This window comes from Lupinus angustifolius, chromosome LG04 (genome assembly GCF_001865875.1).
Source record: "Lupinus angustifolius cultivar Tanjil chromosome LG04, LupAngTanjil_v1.0, whole genome shotgun sequence".
In the NCBI taxonomy this organism is placed as follows: Eukaryota; Viridiplantae; Streptophyta; class Magnoliopsida; order Fabales; family Fabaceae; genus Lupinus; species Lupinus angustifolius.
Genome location: NC_032012.1, coordinates 18,766,080 through 18,786,589, shown reverse-complemented (window position 1 = coordinate 18,786,589; position 20,510 = coordinate 18,766,080). Strand labels below are relative to the sequence as shown.

General features: G+C 32.7%; 3 protein-coding genes across 7 annotated transcripts; all 3 read right to left on the bottom strand.

Moving 5' to 3' along the window:
* LOC109346092 (acyl-CoA-binding domain-containing protein 4-like) lies at positions 1,201-2,542 on the bottom strand. The gene is made up of 3 exons (XM_019585468.1): positions 1,811-2,542; positions 1,670-1,729; positions 1,201-1,585 (listed from the first exon to the last, which is right to left on the bottom strand). The coding sequence occupies exons 1-3, from the start codon at positions 2,000-2,002 to the stop codon at positions 1,400-1,402; spliced, it is 438 nt and encodes a 145-aa protein (XP_019441013.1). The 5' UTR covers positions 2,003-2,542; the 3' UTR covers positions 1,201-1,399.
* On the bottom strand, positions 3,889-11,046 carry LOC109346091 (acyl-CoA-binding domain-containing protein 4-like). 3 transcript variants are annotated; one of them, XM_019585467.1, is made up of 14 exons: positions 10,834-11,046; positions 10,522-10,687; positions 9,494-9,571; positions 9,300-9,413; positions 9,077-9,177; positions 8,880-8,941; positions 8,409-8,548; positions 8,168-8,294; positions 6,959-7,073; positions 6,389-6,477; positions 6,050-6,133; positions 4,499-4,819; positions 4,358-4,417; positions 3,889-4,273 (listed from the first exon to the last, which is right to left on the bottom strand). In XM_019585467.1, exons 4-14 carry the CDS (start codon positions 9,362-9,364, stop codon positions 4,088-4,090), a joined length of 1,350 nt encoding a protein of 449 aa, XP_019441012.1. In that variant the 5' UTR covers positions 9,365-9,413; positions 9,494-9,571; positions 10,522-10,687; positions 10,834-11,046; the 3' UTR covers positions 3,889-4,087. The 3 variants fall into 3 exon arrangements, with proteins under 3 accessions (XP_019441012.1, XP_019441010.1, XP_019441011.1); XM_019585465.1 differs by having other exon boundaries at positions 9,077-9,143; XM_019585466.1 differs by having other exon boundaries at positions 9,077-9,143; positions 10,522-10,644.
* Positions 14,831-20,261, bottom strand: LOC109346090 (acyl-CoA-binding domain-containing protein 4-like). 3 transcript variants are annotated; one of them, XM_019585463.1, is made up of 11 exons: positions 20,049-20,261; positions 19,737-19,902; positions 18,709-18,786; positions 18,515-18,628; positions 18,292-18,392; positions 18,095-18,156; positions 17,624-17,763; positions 17,383-17,509; positions 16,174-16,288; positions 15,604-15,692; positions 14,831-15,348 (listed from the first exon to the last, which is right to left on the bottom strand). In XM_019585463.1, exons 4-11 carry the CDS (start codon positions 18,577-18,579, stop codon positions 15,154-15,156), a joined length of 894 nt encoding a protein of 297 aa, XP_019441008.1. In that variant the 5' UTR covers positions 18,580-18,628; positions 18,709-18,786; positions 19,737-19,902; positions 20,049-20,261; the 3' UTR covers positions 14,831-15,153. The 3 variants fall into 3 exon arrangements, with proteins under 3 accessions (XP_019441008.1, XP_019441007.1, XP_019441006.1); XM_019585462.1 differs by having other exon boundaries at positions 14,833-15,348; positions 18,292-18,358; positions 19,737-19,859; XM_019585461.1 differs by having other exon boundaries at positions 14,834-15,348; positions 18,292-18,358.

Below are 20,510 nucleotides of genomic sequence, written 5' to 3'. Positions count from 1 at the left end.
GAAAGCACCAAATGATAGGATTTTAATTTCTAAGATGAAGGAAACAGTAAGGAAATTAAGGAGTAAGGAAGAGTAAGTGCAAAAAAAGATAATTCTTAGTCATTCATAGCCTCCTGTATCAGCTGGAACCAAGTTAAATACAAGAGCTAGATAATTTTAGAGTTACAACTACTAAAATTGGGCTAACATATACGGCCCATAATGACAAATTAAAACAAAATTGCATTAATTAAATTTCCACAACATAATCAGATAACCAGTTGGGCCTCTACTTAACACGAATGGGCCTTGATTTGTCTTTGGCCCTATCAATTGCCTCAAGTGATGTTTCAGAACCGGTAGAACCACGAGGATGTATCCTTAACAGCTATGAGCCTACACTCTCCGAACTTAGATAGTTGAAGGGTTGATATTCTCCAATACTAAGGAAAAGTAAGTTTGATTATTTTTCTAAAATTATTTTATTTAAAACTAATTTAAGATCTGGACCATGAAAAATTCCGTAGGACACATCACCCATTCAATACTCTTCATTTTGTTATGTCCTTGTTTAGTTTTGGTGGAATTGTGGAGAAGCCCAAAATAAAATAAGGTAAGAGAACAGTTAGATAGAAATACATAAAAAAACCAAAAAATAATAATACTTTTATCCTTTAAATTTATACTGACATTATATTTTTAACTTTAAAAATATATTAAAAAATCTAATTAGTCCTCTCTAATAATGAAGAAGAGTCTGAGTTCAAAATAAGTTCCCAAAGTGGCATTATAGTTAGTTTATTTGGGTCTTCCATTAAAAAAATTAAATCAGGAGACATCTTTATAATACTAGTTCACCTCGTGGCATTAAAAGGGAAAGTCAAACCTAAACTGTGCAGACTATCCTTTTCGTGCATTAATCCTTCTTCATATTCAAATGAATGGGATAAAAATTTATACTAGATATATACTTAGATAAATGGGATAAAAGTGGAGAAAAACATGTATGCACAAACAATATAAAAGTTGTTTATACTATTATTACACCATTCACCATTTATTTTCAATCTTTATTGACTCTCAAATAAAAGTAATACAAATAAATAATGGGTGATATATTGAGTGTATATAAATAAATTTGTACACTCTCATTGCATAGATTCGACATCCATAAATATGTATGTCTCCTACAATTTAAGAAATATAAACTTGTTCAAGTACTAAATATATAAAGCTTATATACCATACCCATCTTCTAATGTTTCAGATCAACCCTTCAAAATTGGAGTTTAACATCTTATTGGTCATGCATTTCAATTTCAACGCAGAAGATAATACAATCAATTGAACCAAAATAAATCAATATAATCTGTTGCTTGTAAGAAAGTTGAAGTCCTAGGACTCAACTCCGAAATCAATTTTAGTTGGCATCGCTCTCACCACTCCCACCAAGCCATCGCCAAACACCACCTGAACTCTGCCGCTGAACAGTTGCAGCATGCTCCGTTTCCTGGTCCCGAGCAAACTTTTGATTACGAAGAGCACGTGCCTGATCTTCCACAGACTGCATTGATTCCAGCATCTTTTGGAGTTCTGCAATCTTAGCCTGCAAGCAAACACTACTAATATACCCAAATCCTTCACAACTACAAAACCAAATATACCTAAAAAAAGTAAAGTGAAATTGTACCTCCAGGTTAGAGCATCTTGATCTTTCACCCAACAGTTGTCCCTGGACTGATTGGAGTTCCTGAAAATGCATATTCAATGATGACAACTATAGTTGCGTATTAAATTACAGCGCACGTCCACGTGAAAATTATAATGTTACCTTGGTCAACTCAGCATGAGTACTATTTACTTCATTTATTTCGCCTCTGAGCCTTGAATTTTCAGCCTTGACTTCTACAATTGACAATTCCAATAACCGTTTTTCTTCTTTGATGGCCTCACTTTTAACTGTGACATCATCTAGACGATGGCCATTTACAGATGGCTTGGAGTTTATATCATCTAGTTGCATGAAATCCAACTTCTCAGATTTTGATAATGCATAAGCGGAACTCACAGAAGCTGCTGCAGCGGCAGCGGCTGGTGATTGGAAAATCTTGGGACGCAAGGAGTCCCTTGCCTTGGGCCTCAAAACAAAAATCTAAATTTGAAAGGAAGGCATCAACCATCGAATAGCACTCGAAAGTTTTAATTGAAAAAGTGTATTCAAAACATGTAAAGCTAGCATATTTAGAATTTATGGCATAATATGCCATAAAAAAAGTCATTTAGAGTATCCAATTCAATCAATCTTTAAAATACAATAGTCAAGCCTTATCCCATTAGATGCTACATGGATAATCGATACCATTGGGCTCAATAAATATTAAATACCAAATATTTTCAATAATTTTTTCACTGAAAAGTCTTTCTGTATGGTTTCTGCTAAAAATTTCTTAGGCCTTCCTCTACCCCTTTCAATTGGATTATCTCTCATTTGATTATTTTTTCTTAATGATCTAAATTTTTCCTTACTATTTCTAGGGAAATTTAATGCAATCAATTAAAAATACAACCTAATATCATTTAGAGCTTCTACAATAGCCTCATGTCTGGAATCTTATTGTTCTTGTTGCTCTTTAAGTTTATCAGCAAAGATTTGTAATAAGGATTCATCAATGTCCTTGGTTGAAGGTTTAGGAGGCATGGTACATGAATGAAAGCACCAAATGATAGGATTTTAATTTCTAAGATGAAGGAAACAGTAAGGAAATTAAGGAGTAAGGAAGAGTAAGTGCAAAAAAAGATAATTCTTAGTCATTCATAGCCTCCTGTATCAGCTGGAACCAAGTTAAATACAAGAGCTAGATAATTTTAGAGTTACAACTACTAAAATTGGGCTAACATATACGGCCCATAATGACAAATTAAAACAAAATTGCATTAATTAAATTTCCACAACATAATCAGATAACCAGTTGGGCCTCTACTTAACACGAATGGGCCTTGATTTGTCTTTGGCCCTATCAATTGCCTCAAGTGATGTTTCAGAACCGGTAGAACCACGAGGATGTATCCTTAACAGCTATGAGCCTACACTCTCCGAACTTAGATAGTTGAAGGGTTGATATTCTCCAATACTAAGGAAAAGTAAGTTTGATTATTTTTCTAAAATTATTTTATTTAAAACTAATTTAAGATCTGGACCATGAAAAATTCCGTAGGACACATCACCCATTCAATACTCTTCATTTTGTTATGTCCTTGTTTAGTTTTGGTGGAATTGTGGAGAAGCCCAAAATAAAATAAGGTAAGAGAACAGTTAGATAGAAATACATAAAAAAACCAAAAAATAATAATACTTTTATCCTTTAAATTTATACTGACATTATATTTTTAACTTTAAAAATATATTAAAAAATCTAATTAGTCCTCTCTAATAATGAAGAAGAGTCTGAGTTCAAAATAAGTTCCCAAAGTGGCATTATAGTTAGTTTATTTGGGTCTTCCATTAAAAAAATTAAATCAGGAGACATCTTTATAATACTAGTTCACCTCGTGGCATTAAAAGGGAAAGTCAAACCTAAACTGTGCAGACTATCCTTTTCGTGCATTAATCCTTCTTCATATTCAAATGAATGGGATAAAAATTTATACTAGATATATACTTAGATAAATGGGATAAAAGTGGAGAAAAACATGTATGCACAAACAATATAAAAGTTGTTTATACTATTATTACACCATTCACCATTTATTTTCAATCTTTATTGACTCTCAAATAAAAGTAATACAAATAAATAATGGGTGATATATTGAGTGTATATAAATAAATTTGTACACTCTCATTGCATAGATTCGACATCCATAAATATGTATGTCTCCTACAATTTAAGAAATATAAACTTGTTCAAGTACTAAATATATAAAGCTTATATACCATACCCATCTTCTAATGTTTCAGATCAACCCTTCAAAATTGGAGTTTAACATCTTATTGGTCATGCATTTCAATTTCAACGCAGAAGATAATACAATCAATTGAACCAAAATAAATCAATATAATCTGTTGCTTGTAAGAAAGTTGAAGTCCTAGGACTCAACTCCGAAATCAATTTTAGTTGGCATCGCTCTCACCACTCCCACCAAGCCATCGCCAAACACCACCTGAACTCTGCCGCTGAACAGTTGCAGCATGCTCCGTTTCCTGGTCCCGAGCAAACTTTTGATTACGAAGAGCACGTGCCTGATCTTCCACAGACTGCATTGATTCCAGCATCTTTTGGAGTTCTGCAATCTTAGCCTGCAAGCAAACACTACTAATATACCCAAATCCTTCACAACTACAAAACCAAATATACCTAAAAAAAGTAAAGTGAAATTGTACCTCCAGGTTAGAGCATCTTGATCTTTCACCCAACAGTTGTCCCTGGACTGATTGGAGTTCCTGAAAATGCATATTCAATGATGACAACTATAGTTGCGTATTAAATTACAGCGCACGTCCACGTGAAAATTATAATGTTACCTTGGTCAACTCAGCATGAGTACTATTTACTTCATTTATTTCGCCTCTGAGCCTTGAATTTTCAGCCTTGACTTCTACAATTGACAATTCCAATAACCGTTTTTCTTCTTTGATGGCCTCACTTTTAACTGTGACATCATCTAGACGATGGCCATTTACAGATGGCTTGGAGTTTATATCATCTAGTTGCATGAAATCCAACTTCTCAGATTTTGATAATGCATAAGCGGAACTCACAGAAGCTGCTGCAGCGGCAGCGGCTGGTGATTGGAAAATCTTGGGACGCAAGGAGTCCCTTGCCTTGGGCCTCAAAACAAAAATCTAAATTTGAAAGGAAGGCATCAACCATCGAATAGCACTCGAAAGTTTTAATTGAAAAAGTGTATTCAAAACATGTAAAGCTAGCATATTTAGAATTTATGGCATAATATGCCATAAAAAAAGTCATTTAGAGTATCCAATTCAATCAATCTTTAAAATACAATAGTCAAGCCTTATCCCATTAGATGCTACATGGATAATCGATACCATTGGGCTCAATAAATATTAAATACCAAATATTTTCAATAATTTTTTCACTGAAAAGTCTTTCTGTATGGTTTCTGCTAAAAATTTCTTAGGCCTTCCTCTACCCCTTTCAATTGGATTATCTCTCATTTGATTATTTTTTCTTAATGATCTAAATTTTTCCTTACTATTTCTAGGGAAATTTAATGCAATCAATTAAAAATACAACCTAATATCACATTACAAAATGCGAAACTTAGTCTGAAACTCTGAATCTCATGGTTCAACCCCATTTAATTTAACTCAAAATCACTTCGTCCATGTAGTACAAAATTGGCACATCCTGTGGTTTGCTCTGTTATCACACAATACACCTCCTCCCCTCCTGTGATTTTCTATTCCATCCATTTGCTAATTGACCAGTCTCATGTGAACCACACGAGGTCATTTTCAAGTCATTCCTTTCCGATGCTCCCCAATTTCTTCACAATTATCTAGCCCCTTTATTCTTAAGGACCTAATTGGCTAATTCACTGCAAAGTATTCACATGGGATAAAAGCTGCAAGTCCAAAAACTCAGTTTGCCGGTTAAGCTCAAAAGAATAAGCATGCATCCAAACAAACAGGCAGTCTGGAACACTTAAAAATATTTTTTGAAGTCTACAATAGAGGCTAACATGTAAGGCGTGTATATCCAAATGAACAAACATGCATGTCCAGACATGCGGGCAGTCTGGAACCAGTTGCTGAAACTGAAGCAAACAAGCCAGCACTCAAGCGGCTAAGCAAAACACTGTTGGCACATTGCAAACAAGACCAATCCAAGAATAAAATCTCTTATATGGCTAGAATAGATGAAAATTGACCTCTCAAACGATTATAAGGGTGAGAGGTATATATATGAATCATAACCAAGGAGAAAAGAAAAAATCTTCAATTAAAGTACGATGAGAGTTTAAAAACCTTAAGTTGACAAAAATAAATTAAGAAAGCATATCTTCCAAAGACAATAGAAAATTTATAAATAAAGGTTACATCACATACCTCATTGCTATACCTCCCATTATAGCCACCAAAAGCTAATAAATGATTCTCTCCACCAATCAATGCTGAGCAAACACTAAGACCCTGACAAGCAATAGATCACGCATTAACATAACATGTCAAGAATTGTTATCATATTTAATTACACATAGAGAATCCCACCCATTTTGGGCGGTGTTAGAGTGTTAAGTCTTACACCAGTGGAAGTTTGTATATATATACAGATGATATATGGCAGGCTTCAAAGTATAGATCTTGAAAAGAAAGAAATGCAATCAAACATAACAAGTTCCTGAAAATTTTAAAATATAAAAAAGATAGATTCCACAAAGTAAATACCTCACTGGAAAGCGGATCTTTTTGCTTCACAACAGTTAACACTGACCAAACAAGCTTAGACATGTTCCATACCAGGGTTTCGGGGCAACCTGTTTTAAATATTATATTATCAGACATCCACAGTGTTTTCATAATATATTATATGCATTCTTGAAATTACTTAAATTATATATTTACCAACCCCCTTCACTTTTAAACAATTTATGGTTAATGTTACAGTTATAATAGAACCAAGGAGGGCAAATGTTTGTGGCAGTCAGCAGCTTATGAAGTTCGTTGGTGTATTTGGTTTAAGCAGAATTTCCACAATATTAAGAGAGAGCCCCTCCCTAGATTTGTTTGGAAATGGAGTTTATGATTTAATGCTAGTGCTACACTCAATGCTATCCAAAGGGGGTTATTATTTCTAACATGCACAAGAAGTGAACTTCCATGCATCTCGATTCTTTCTTTTTGTCACTTTCTTTATTTCTTAGTTTTCTATTTTAAAGAATATCTTGTCTACTGCTCACCAGTTGTATTTTCACTCTTTCTCTGTTAATCTTTTCAATTAAGAAATTAATTACACACCACTTTTGTTATCTCCACCACCAACAATGAACCAGCTTCCATCAACATTGATACCAGCATGTCCAGCCCTGGGAGATACTAAATCTCCTTGAATTTGTGGTTGGGACCACTCCATCTGAACCGAATAAGATCATTAGATCATTAATGCTAACTTAGTAAACTTGAAAGAATGAAACAAAAGCAACTAGGAAGAACAATGGACAAAACTAAAGTAATTTCCAGAAAAGGGAAACATAAACTGAAAATTAGTGTGAACTTAGAAGAATATTGAAACGGTGCTTGACCTTCTTTTTCTATGGGTTACAGGGTCTAGGTGAACTTATGTTTCCACTCAAACATTTTCCAATTCAGAACTATATTAGCTTCACATTCTCAGAAAGGGAATAATTATCCCTTAAAGCAAATACTTGAATACACTATTTTCAAACACTTTACACGACATTCTGTCAATAATACAAAATGCATTTTACCTAGTCACCTACAATGAACTTTAAAGTAAAATTAACCTAATTATTAGGCAACAGCTTTGAGCAAAGCTAACTTGTCTAACAAATAATTTTATGTCACTGAATGTTAGAATTACAGGGACGGCTCCTGGATCTAAGAAATAACTGTATCAAAATCAGCTGCCTTTGTTCTTATCTATGCACTATAATAAAAACCAAACCATGATTCAAATACCACTTGTCACCAGTAGCTGCTGGCACAGGTTTATATGAACAGTTAAAAGTGTTCCGATAAGGGTTCATCAAAATAATAACCTAGAATAAGTATACAATATAGATAAAAAGAATAAATTCTATTACTGAAAAAAGAATGTCACAACAAGACATTCCGGTGCAAGACAAGTTAGTAGAAAACAAAATGTCATTCCTTGCAAAACAATCAGATTTTTCCTTTTTAAAAAGAAATGGCAAAAATGAGCTCCTGAATCTCTAAATATCATTCTTACATTCCTCTATTCTGAAAAACAAATGTCCATCCATTGGTAGTAATCCACAACGAATCCACATAAAAACCTTTGTCCCAGAATTGCATAATTAGAAGGAGAAGGAATATGTAGCATATCATTCATATCAAGATTGAATTTTGTGTATATGTAATATACTGGATAACTGGTCACACAAGAATGGAAGAACAAGCTTCTTAATAATTTGGTTTAATTCAACGCATGGAAAAAGAAAGTTCAAAAATAAGATATTCACTTACTGTTTGCAGGTCTAATAAGTGAAGGTCATTGAAGAAGATAGAATGAGAGCAACCGCCAAAAATCAGAAGGTACCGTTCTCCTTGTATAGCAGCTGCATGATCATATCTAGGAGTTGGAGGTGTCTGCCTATCAAAATGCAAGAAAGTGATATGGTCGTAAGAAACTCCTGCAAAAGCATGAAAGCACGTTTTCTGGAAGTAAAATAAATTCCATTTACTTCTATAAAAAAATTCTACTTACGTAGTCTCTATCAAATCCCAAGTCATACTTTCCAGATCAAGAGCATGTACATCATTCAACAGTTTCCTGCTCATGTCTTCTCCTCCAAACAATATCACTCTTGAACCAACCAGTGTCGCAGACTGTCCCGTACGAGCTACCTAGAAAAGAATTTAAAACATTCAAATATCTATCTGAGCACAGTCAAAGTGACTCCCAGATTGCAAACATCAGGAAGAAATTTTATGCATATTAAATATAACACTACATACAGGATTCAAAGGGTAATAAGCAGATAAGGAAGATACAATAACAAAAACCAAGCACTATTCCATAAGTAGGATTGGCTACATGTATCAATCAACACCATCAGGTTCTATCAAGAATCATTTTTTAGTAAAACCATTTAGAACAGGATACAGAAGATTTTAGCCAAAAAGATCTACATCCAAGGACAGAACTTCAAACTTTTACATCAATAGTCACACTTACTGGAACACTTCCAGAAGTCTTAATAACTCCAACCTGGCATGTTTCTATGTCAATGTATCGAACTGCAAGAAGTCCAATAAACATAATGAGTTTCCTAAGTAACACAGCATTTTATAGTTATGCTATCCACAAATACGAAATACATCAGGAACTTTTGTTTTTATCCACATTATAAGAACCACTGGTCAGAGACTAACCCATTAGTTCATCAGAAGAATCCTTTGAGCTGCCACCAAGAAGAAGTATTTTCTCCCCCCACCTAATCTGCAGAAATTTCAAATCTTTATCATCAAGCATCCTGATGGTTACTGAAACCCATGGTTCATTAATTGCCAAACAGAAGAAATTATGATAGGATACTAATATATATCTGTGTGTGTGTGTGTGCAGAGAAAGAGAATTGTGCATATAAATTCTTACCATACTATGACCGGATGTGGCAGGAAGAATCTGTTGTGAGCTACTGTCACCATCTTCTCCACCATTTGCTTTTAGTTTAAGAGAAGACCAGGTCAAACTTCCAAGGTCAAATACCTGTAAACGCCTAAATCACATGACCGACTACAAAGAATCCAAGATTCATAAGCATTTGAGCATAAGTGCATGACCCTTACCTGAACATCAGATAACTGCCGACCATTACGGCTCCCACCAGCAATGTACATTTTTTCATCAACTACTGCTGCAGCATGCTACAATAAAAGAACGGCAAACAAAACATGTAGTAAGTATCCAGCCTAAGGCTAAGTGAAGACTTAAGGTAAGAAGGCAAAATTGAGACTGAGGACTATTAGAATTGAAAGGCAAAATAAATCATAACTAGACCCAATAATGAGTTCATTTTAGATTTTGACCTATATATATACTATCGTCCAATGATATGTTGCCAATCATTTAATGGATTTTACGATCGTAAGGACTTCAAAAGCAATTGGTGTGCTGTCATTCATTGCGGTTTCATCACTGTTAGTGGAAACAAGATGTTTCATTTTTATCTCATGTCCTGATCTATTAATAAAATATTCCAAAATTAGAATCAGGCTCTCTTATGTCATGTTCTGACACCTCTACCAAATGATACTAGACTTATATAATAGATGTCATATGCATTAAATGTGGCAATACATAAATGAATGTGTTGAAATAATATTGTATCATGTAAATAATAGCGTATGTGAATATGTGAGATTGTATAGTTGGGTTAGTTCTAACTCTAGTGATTAGGAACAAAAGGGTTAGTTGGAGTTAGTTAGTTTTTGTTAGGGTAATTAGTTTTTCCATTCAATGTAATTTTGTATTTCATCAATTCAACATTCAATTCATTCATTCAACTCAATATTCATTCAATGAATAAATTTCATATCCTATTTTCCCTCTTGATTCTCAATAGAATGACAGTATAACTTTTAGAGTAAAACATCATATTGCTCAAGTTGCAATGTCATCAAGTTTGTCCTTTAAATGAAACAACCACCAAATAAGTCCTTGAAAAGTTTTAAAATGAGCAAATGTAGTGCATTAAGTCCTAAAATACTCAAGCGGCCGAAAAAGGACTAATTTGGTAGCCATTGCATCATATTTGGAGGAACATTTAGACATTTTATTCTAATTTTTTACACTAACAAGTGAGAGAGAGTTATACCTTGTAGCGAGGAAGTGGACGATGACCAGACACAGGGATTGGTACCCATTCATCATATCTGAGCTCATTATTATACCACCAATTGCTCATAGTATCATACATTTCTCTATGTTTCACTTTAGCCTGCGAAAACAACAACTATTTCGATTCAAATCACCTTAATTCTCTGTTTACCATTTTTTCAGGTTACAAAACCTTAATTGTAATAAACAATCAAAACAAATTTCAAATGACAAATTACATTGCATCACTATTTAATATTCAAAAATTGTTTCAGTGGCATTAGAATGAGAGAGAAGATTAGAAACTAACCTGTTATTAGAATAGAGAGAAATGTCAGATCCGGAAACGTCGTCGTTTATATTGGAGGGACTTCGACGGGAAGGTGGCGGATACTCAATTCCGGCGAAGGGCGGAGAGCCACCGTGGCGATCTCGATGGCGAACGTCGTCTTGTGGAGTGTTTGTGTGCGAATGCGTTGGTTGTTCCTTTTCCGACACACACAACAGAATGAACGTTACGTCATTAACTAATAAGTAATACTAAAGAATTGTTTTTAAAAGGCTTTCCTCTATATTCTTTTATGAATTTTTATTATTATTATTATTCTCTTTATTTGTCAATTTTAAAAACTTTGCCCATTTACTTTTTTGTTATTGTTACTAAAATCATCAATTAATGGACAATATTAAATGAAAATAAATTTATAGTGGTATACTATTTTTTAAAATGTTCATAATAAAGGATAAGTGAGAGTTTCTTGTAACTCTAATTATTATGGTAAATTAAGAATAATAAATATTAAAATGAAAAAAAATGAGTTTAATTAAAGCTCGAGATAGAATTAGCTACTAACAGAGTGACTCAAAAATAGTTTCATATACCAACAAGGTGTTGGTTTAGTAATTTAAGATATCACTAGATTTGTAGAATGATAAAAAAATCAAGAATTCGATTCTTATGAGCGACAATTTGTGCGAAGAACAATCACATACCCTAAAATAGATTAGTTCCTTACCCAAAAAGTGAGCAAATATCCTTGCTAATACAAAAAAGTTTCATATTGGACTTGTTAATTAGTTTTATGTACTTGGTTCATAGATCAAATGAATTAAAATTAAATTTATTAAATAAATGAGTTGAAACTTAACCGAGTAGTTTGTTAACTTTGAATAGAGTGTGAAATTCAAGCTAAAAAAATAATTTATACTATGATGAATTTGGAAATTGATCACTCCTTATTTGTTAGGTATTGTTCAATAGAATAAGCTTGTAGTTTTTTTTAGGTAATTTGTAGCTTTTTTATTGATCAAAAAACTACTAGATCCGTTCGATAAACAAAAATTGAAGTTAGCTTCTAGTTTAAAAAAAAGGAGTTTGTAGCGTTTGAAATATACTTTTCAAAAAGTTACTTCAAGTAGCGTTTAGAATGTAAAGGTAACTTTCAATAATTCGCATACCAATTTTGCCCTTCAATATTTAAATAATTACATTATATATCCTTAATTAAAACATTTTTGTCACTCCTATCTTTCCTCCGTTTATGTTCCATTCACTGAGAAAAATTGACAACCCCTTTATTTGTGTGATTTCTCACTGATTATCACTTCAAGTATTGTAGACAACTTACAAGATTTTATACAAGTTAGAGTCTCTTGTATTGTTTGTTTACATAGAGTGAGAGATATGATATAGTTTTATGTATAAATTGGATTGTTATATCGGCTTTTATTTTATTTGTACTCTTATCTATTTTGAAGAGTTGTCATTATCGTTATTCATAGATATTTCAAAGCCTTTGTCATCTTGATTCTTTGTGTTATTATTTTATTTCTCTCTTTCTATATCCATCATCTATTTGTATATTTTCTCTTTTTATTGCATTTGATTGCAAAATGAATGTATCAAATATTTTCATATCATATATTTTAATGATATATAGTCTGAGTAGTAGAAGAATATTATAAATATATGTAACTTAATTGAATTTTTGTGAAAATATTTTGAAAACAAAAAAGATATACTAAAATAAAAAATAAATAAGTAAAATATAAAAACAAATTATTATTTTAAATTATTTATGTATTTAATTACTCCAATTAATTAATAAATAATAAATAAATATTTTTTTGTATTTTTAGTTATTTTTTCAAGTTTTAACTAGTTACAAAACTAGTTTTATTGAACAACTCTAGTTTATTAAGTTACCTACACATCTACAAGCTTCCAACTATTTTCATAACTAATGGTGGAACTTAGTGAGGCAGGTGGGGGCAAGTGCCCCCTCCCCTTGATACTTTTTTAATTTATTATAATTTTTTACAAATAATTTTTTTTTTACTTTATGTAATTTGTATGGTACTTCTAAAAGTTATAAATAATAGATCAAGTTGTCTTATAAATGTAGATATTGATATTGCTTATAAAACTATTATTTTATAATAATTTTACACATGAAATAGAATATATGATCACAAATTATCTTTGTCAAACATTGTTGCAATAGTCTTAAGATTATGTTAATTTTTATAAATCACTTAATATTGATAATATGTATTTTTGTGCAAAAAAACTATACTATAGATTTCAATGAGAAGAGAAAATTAACTTTAGATGTCAATTCTAATATTTTATTTTTGACGCCATTAGTTATTCATCTTTGAATTAAGTTCAACTTTAACAATATGGGGAAATGAATGCATATTATTTGTTTGATTGAGTTATTATGAACTATTATGGTTTAACTATAGAAATATCATTTTTAACAATAAAAACAACCAAACAAAATCATGTAGTAAGATGGAAGATGATTTTCTTATAGACAAAGAAAATAGTTGAAATTTTACCTACAATTCAATTATCGATGAGTTTGAGTCTTTAAAAGAACGAAGAACGAGACTTTAAATGAATTTACATTTTTATTTGTTTTTAATTGTTAATTATTGTTATATAGAAATAATATGCAATTTTAAAACTTTAAAACAATCATATATATATTTTATATTTTTTGTTACTTTATTAATCTTCTTAACTATAAATTGTAATTAAATATTGTTATCCTCGTGAACTTTATGTCAGGGTTTGCTACTCTTCACAACTACAAGCTAGTTTTTTCGAATAGAGCCCTTAGTGACTTGAATTGGGATTAGTTGGTACACTTGTCTTATTAGAATGTGGGATGATTTATACAAAAATATGACTAGCCCAAACTTATTGGTAACATACCGCCTTTTACAATCAGGTTGATCTCCTCTAATCTATATTTTTTACTGTGCAACAACTGAGATCATTGAATATGAAAATGATTGAGATCATTATAAATTAATGTCAGAATTTGATCTAGATTTATACACATTATACTCTAATGTTAAAGATGCATACTAGTAGCTTTGCCCTTTATAATAACATTATAACACCGCGAATTTTACTAACTTGAAAATATATGTTTTTATTAATAGTTTTATTAATTATATTTTCGAAAATGAATTTCTAGGAATTTTCGGTAAAGAATTAGACGAAACTCTTGTTGAGTTTTAGTCTTGTAATTATATTTCCAATTTGGTAGTAAATTTTCATGATTTTCGGAGACAGTCGGTTTCGGACCGCTGTCGGGGCCGAATCTCACTCGGTACGGCTCAAAAAGTGATTTTTTGAGTTTCGTAACTCGGAATCGAATTACGATCGTGTCGTTGGCTTCGTAATCACATTTCGAGTCAAGATAGACTCTGATTTGGTCCATAACTATTTTCTAAAATATTTTCACTCGGAATGCCGAAATTCAAAGTTCCAACCGTAAAGTAAAATCGGGCGATCATTTTTGGCTACTCGAATATTGGCCGACAATACTCGAGCATGGTTTAATCGGGCGCGTTTTGCCGAAGTCGTCGCGTCGCATGAGTCACTTCACAAAATCTACCTATTAAATCTTATAGCTTTCACTCATTAATGCCTTGATTTACTACCCAAAATCCCCTAAATCACTCAACAAATCCTCTCACTCCACCATCATTAGACACATCACCTATGCTAGTCTAAATCTACTTACCTTGCATTAAATTTTATGATTTGATGAGGGTGAGGCTCTCCTATAAATACCTCACCCCATTCTCTCATTTTTACACAAAATTTCCTATACAGACTAAGGTAGTCTTTTATGTTTCTTCTTCATCTTCTTCTCATACTTCATAGAAAGTTATGAGCTTTTATTATGTTGTTCATAAAGTAGAGTTTATATTTGTTCTTTAAGTATTTTATGAAGGCATAACTAAAGGGGATGATAATAAAATCATAAGCTCAAAAGAATAAGCATGCATCCAAACAAACAGGCAGTCTGGAACACTTAAAAATATTTTTTGAAGTCTACAATAGAGGCTAACATGTAAGGCGTGTATATCCAAATGAACAAACATGCATGTCCAGACATGCGGGCAGTCTGGAACCAGTTGCTGAAACTGAAGCAAACAAGCCAGCACTCAAGCGGCTAAGCAAAACACTGTTGGCACATTGCAAACAAGACCAATCCAAGAATAAAATCTCTTATATGGCTAGAATAGATGAAAATTGACCTCTCAAACGATTATAAGGGTGAGAGGTATATATATGAATCATAACCAAGGAGAAAAGAAAAAATCTTCAATTAAAGTACGATGAGAGTTTAAAAACCTTAAGTTGACAAAAATAAATTAAGAAAGCATATCTTCCAAAGACAATAGAAAATTTATAAATAAAGGTTACATCACATACCTCATTGCTATACCTCCCATTATAGCCACCAAAAGCTAATAAATGATTCTCTCCACCAATCAATGCTGAGCAAACACTAAGACCCTGACAAGCAATAGATCACGCATTAACATAACATGTCAAGAATTGTTATCATATTTAATTACACATAGAGAATCCCACCCATTTTGGGCGGTGTTAGAGTGTTAAGTCTTACACCAGTGGAAGTTTGTATATATATACAGATGATATATGGCAGGCTTCAAAGTATAGATCTTGAAAAGAAAGAAATGCAATCAAACATAACAAGTTCCTGAAAATTTTAAAATATAAAAAAGATAGATTCCACAAAGTAAATACCTCACTGGAAAGCGGATCTTTTTGCTTCACAACAGTTAACACTGACCAAACAAGCTTAGACATGTTCCATACCAGGGTTTCGGGGCAACCTGTTTTAAATATTATATTATCAGACATCCACAGTGTTTTCATAATATATTATATGCATTCTTGAAATTACTTAAATTATATATTTACCAACCCCCTTCACTTTTAAACAATTTATGGTTAATGTTACAGTTATAATAGAACCAAGGAGGGCAAATGTTTGTGGCAGTCAGCAGCTTATGAAGTTCGTTGGTGTATTTGGTTTAAGCAGAATTTCCACAATATTAAGAGAGAGCCCCTCCCTAGATTTGTTTGGAAATGGAGTTTATGATTTAATGCTAGTGCTACACTCAATGCTATCCAAAGGGGGTTATTATTTCTAACATGCACAAGAAGTGAACTTCCATGCATCTCGATTCTTTCTTTTTGTCACTTTCTTTATTTCTTAGTTTTCTATTTTAAAGAATATCTTGTCTACTGCTCACCAGTTGTATTTTCACTCTTTCTCTGTTAATCTTTTCAATTAAGAAATTAATTACACACCACTTTTGTTATCTCCACCACCAACAATGAACCAGCTTCCATCAACATTGATACCAGCATGTCCAGCCCTGGGAGATACTAAATCTCCTTGAATTTGTGGTTGGGACCACTCCATCTGAACCGAATAAGATCATTAGATCATTAATGCTAACTTAGTAAACTTGAAAGAATGAAACAAAAGCAACTAGGAAGAACAATGGACAAAACTAAAGTAATTTCCAGAAAAGGGAAACATAAACTGAAAATTAGTGTGAACTTAGAAGAATATTGAAACGGTGCTTGACCTTCTTTTTCTATGGGTTACAGGGTCTAGGTGAACTTATGTTTCCACTCAAACATTTTCCAATTCAGAACTATATTAGCTTCACATTCTCAGAAAGGGAATAATTATCCCTTAAAGCAAATACTTGAATACACTATTTTCAAACACTTTACACGACATTCTGTCAATAATACAAAATGCATTTTACCTAGTCACCTACAATGAACTTTAAAGTAAAATTAACCTAATTATTAGGCAACAGCTTTGAGCAAAGCTAACTTGTCTAACAAATAATTTTATGTCACTGAATGTTAGAATTACAGGGACGGCTCCTGGATCTAAGAAATAACTGTATCAAAATCAGCTGCCTTTGTTCTTATCTATGCACTATAATAAAAACCAAACCATGATTCAAATACCACTTGTCACCAGTAGCTGCTGGCACAGGTTTATATGAACAGTTAAAAGTGTTCCGATAAGGGTTCATCAAAATAATAACCTAGAATAAGTATACAATATAGATAAAAAGAATAAATTCTATTACTGAAAAAAGAATGTCACAACAAGACATTCCGGTGCAAGACAAGTTAGTAGAAAACAAAATGTCATTCCTTGCAAAACAATCAGATTTTTCCTTTTTAAAAAGAAATGGCAAAAATGAGCTCCTGAATCTCTAAATATCATTCTTACATTCCTCTATTCTGAAAAACAAATGTCCATCCATTGGTAGTAATCCACAACGAATCCACATAAAAACCTTTGTCCCAGAATTGCATAATTAGAAGGAGAAGGAATATGTAGCATATCATTCATATCAAGATTGAATTTTGTGTATATGTAATATACTGGATAACTGGTCACACAAGAATGGAAGAACAAGCTTCTTAATAATTTGGTTTAATTCAACGCATGGAAAAAGAAAGTTCAAAAATAAGATATTCACTTACTGTTTGCAGGTCTAATAAGTGAAGGTCATTGAAGAAGATAGAATGAGAGCAACCGCCAAAAATCAGAAGGTACCGTTCTCCTTGTATAGCAGCTGCATGATCATATCTAGGAGTTGGAGGTGTCTGCCTATCAAAATGCAAGAAAGTGATATGGTCGTAAGAAACTCCTGCAAAAGCATGAAAGCACGTTTTCTGGAAGTAAAATAAATTCCATTTACTTCTATAAAAAAATTCTACTTACGTAGTCTCTATCAAATCCCAAGTCATACTTTCCAGATCAAGAGCATGTACATCATTCAACAGTTTCCTGCTCATGTCTTCTCCTCCAAACAATATCACTCTTGAACCAACCAGTGTCGCAGACTGTCCCGTACGAGCTACCTAGAAAAGAATTTAAAACATTCAAATATCTATCTGAGCACAGTCAAAGTGACTCCCAGATTGCAAACATCAGGAAGAAATTTTATGCATATTAAATATAACACTACATACAGGATTCAAAGGGTAATAAGCAGATAAGGAAGATACAATAACAAAAACCAAGCACTATTCCATAAGTAGGATTGGCTACATGTATCAATCAACACCATCAGGTTCTATCAAGAATCATTTTTTAGTAAAACCATTTAGAACAGGATACAGAAGATTTTAGCCAAAAAGATCTACATCCAAGGACAGAACTTCAAACTTTTACATCAATAGTCACACTTACTGGAACACTTCCAGAAGTCTTAATAACTCCAACCTGGCATGTTTCTATGTCAATGTATCGAACTGCAAGAAGTCCAATAAACATAATGAGTTTCCTAAGTAACACAGCATTTTATAGTTATGCTATCCACAAATACGAAATACATCAGGAACTTTTGTTTTTATCCACATTATAAGAACCACTGGTCAGAGACTAACCCATTAGTTCATCAGAAGAATCCTTTGAGCTGCCACCAAGAAGAAGTATTTTCTCCCCCCACCTAATCTGCAGAAATTTCAAATCTTTATCATCAAGCATCCTGATGGTTACTGAAACCCATGGTTCATTAATTGCCAAACAGAAGAAATTATGATAGGATACTAATATATATCTGTGTGTGTGTGTGTGCAGAGAAAGAGAATTGTGCATATAAATTCTTACCATACTATGACCGGATGTGGCAGGAAGAATCTGTTGTGAGCTACTGTCACCATCTTCTCCACCATTTGCTTTTAGTTTAAGAGAAGACCAGGTCAAACTTCCAAGGTCAAATACCTGTAAACGCCTAAATCACATGACCGACTACAAAGAATCCAAGATTCATAAGCATTTGAGCATAAGTGCATGACCCTTACCTGAACATCAGATAACTGCCGACCATTACGGCTCCCACCAGCAATGTACATTTTTTCATCAACTACTGCTGCAGCATGCTACAATAAAAGAACGGCAAACAAAACATGTAGTAAGTATCCAGCCTAAGGCTAAGTGAAGACTTAAGGTAAGAAGGCAAAATTGAGACTGAGGACTATTAGAATTGAAAGGCAAAATAAATCATAACTAGACCCAATAATGAGTTCATTTTAGATTTTGACCTATATATATACTATCGTCCAATGATATGTTGCCAATCATTTAATGGATTTTACGATCGTAAGGACTTCAAAAGCAATTGGTGTGCTGTCATTCATTGCGGTTTCATCACTGTTAGTGGAAACAAGATGTTTCATTTTTATCTCATGTCCTGATCTATTAATAAAATATTCCAAAATTAGAATCAGGCTCTCTTATGTCATGTTCTGACACCTCTACCAAATGATACTAGACTTATATAATAGATGTCATATGCATTAAATGTGGCAATACATAAATGAATGTGTTGAAATAATATTGTATCATGTAAATAATAGCGTATGTGAATATGTGAGATTGTATAGTTGGGTTAGTTCTAACTCTAGTGATTAGGAACAAAAGGGTTAGTTGGAGTTAGTTAGTTTTTGTTAGGGTAATTAGTTTTTCCATTCAATGTAATTTTGTATTTCATCAATTCAACATTCAATTCATTCATTCAACTCAATATTCATTCAATGAATAAATTTCATATCCTATTTTCCCTCTTGATTCTCAATAGAATGACAGTATAACTTTTAGAGTAAAACATCATATTGCTCAAGTTGCAATGTCATCAAGTTTGTCCTTTAAATGAAACAACCACCAAATAAGTCCTTGAAAAGTTTTAAAATGAGCAAATGTAGTGCATTAAGTCCTAAAATACTCAAGCGGCCGAAAAAGGACTAATTTGGTAGCCATTGCATCATATTTGGAGGAACATTTAGACATTTTATTCTAATTTTTTACACTAACAAGTGAGAGAGAGTTATACCTTGTAGCGAGGAAGTGGACGATGACCAGACACAGGGATTGGTACCCATTCATCATATCTGAGCTCATTATTATACCACCAATTGCTCATAGTATCATACATTTCTCTATGTTTCACTTTAGCCTGCGAAAACAACAACTATTTCGATTCAAATCACCTTAATTCTCTGTTTACCATTTTTTCAGGTTACAAAACCTTAATTGTAATAAACAATCAAAACAAATTTCAAATGACAAATTACATTGCATCACTATTTAATATTCAAAAATTGTTTCAGTGGCATTAGAATGAGAGAGAAGATTAGAAACTAACCTGTTATTAGAATAGAGAGAAATGTCAGATCCGGAAACGTCGTCGTTTATATTGGAGGGACTTCGACGGGAAGGTGGCGGATACTCAATTCCGGCGAAGGGCGGAGAGCCACCGTGGCGATCTCGATGGCGAACGTCGTCTTGTGGAGTGTTTGTGTGCGAATGCGTTGGTTGTTCCTTTTCCGACACACACAACAGAATGAACGTTACGTCATTAACTAATAAGTAATACTAAAGAATTGTTTTTAAAAGGCTTTCCTCTATATTCTTTTATGAATTTTTATTATTATTATTATTCTCTTTATTTGTCAATTTTAAAAACTTTGCCCATTTACTTTTTTGTTATTGTTACTAAAATCATCAATTAATGGACAATATTAAATGAAAATAAATTTATAGTGGTATACTATTTTTTAAAATGTTCATAATAAAGGATAAGTGAGAGTTTCTTGTAACTCTAATT

Excerpts from the sequence above, each read along its gene's own strand:
- LOC109346090 (XM_019585462.1), bottom strand. The coding sequence starts at position 19,838 with ATGTATGATACTATGAGCAATTGGTGGTATAATAATGAGCTCAGATAT. Across the intron at positions 18,787-19,736 it reads GTCCACTTCCTCGCTACAAG|CATGCTGCAGCAGTAGTTGA; the intron begins GTATAACTCTCT and ends CTTTTATTGTAG. Across the intron at positions 15,693-16,173 it reads TGGTGGAGATAACAAAAGTG|GTTGCCCCGAAACCCTGGTA; the intron begins GTGTGTAATTAA and ends TATTTAAAACAG.
- LOC109346091 (XM_019585465.1), bottom strand. The coding sequence starts at position 10,623 with ATGTATGATACTATGAGCAATTGGTGGTATAATAATGAGCTCAGATAT. Across the intron at positions 9,414-9,493 it reads GGCAGTTATCTGATGTTCAG|GTATTTGACCTTGGAAGTTT; the intron begins GTAAGGGTCATG and ends AGGCGTTTACAG. Across the intron at positions 8,942-9,076 it reads TTCTTCTGATGAACTAATGG|TTCGATACATTGACATAGAA; the intron begins GTTAGTCTCTGA and ends GACTTCTTGCAG.
- LOC109346092 (XM_019585468.1), bottom strand. The coding sequence starts at position 2,002 with ATGCAACTAGATGATATAAACTCCAAGCCATCTGTAAATGGCCATCGT. Across the intron at positions 1,730-1,810 it reads CTCATGCTGAGTTGACCAAG|GAACTCCAATCAGTCCAGGG; the intron begins GTAACATTATAA and ends ATGCATTTTCAG. Across the intron at positions 1,586-1,669 it reads CAAGATGCTCTAACCTGGAG|GCTAAGATTGCAGAACTCCA; the intron begins GTACAATTTCAC and ends GTTTGCTTGCAG.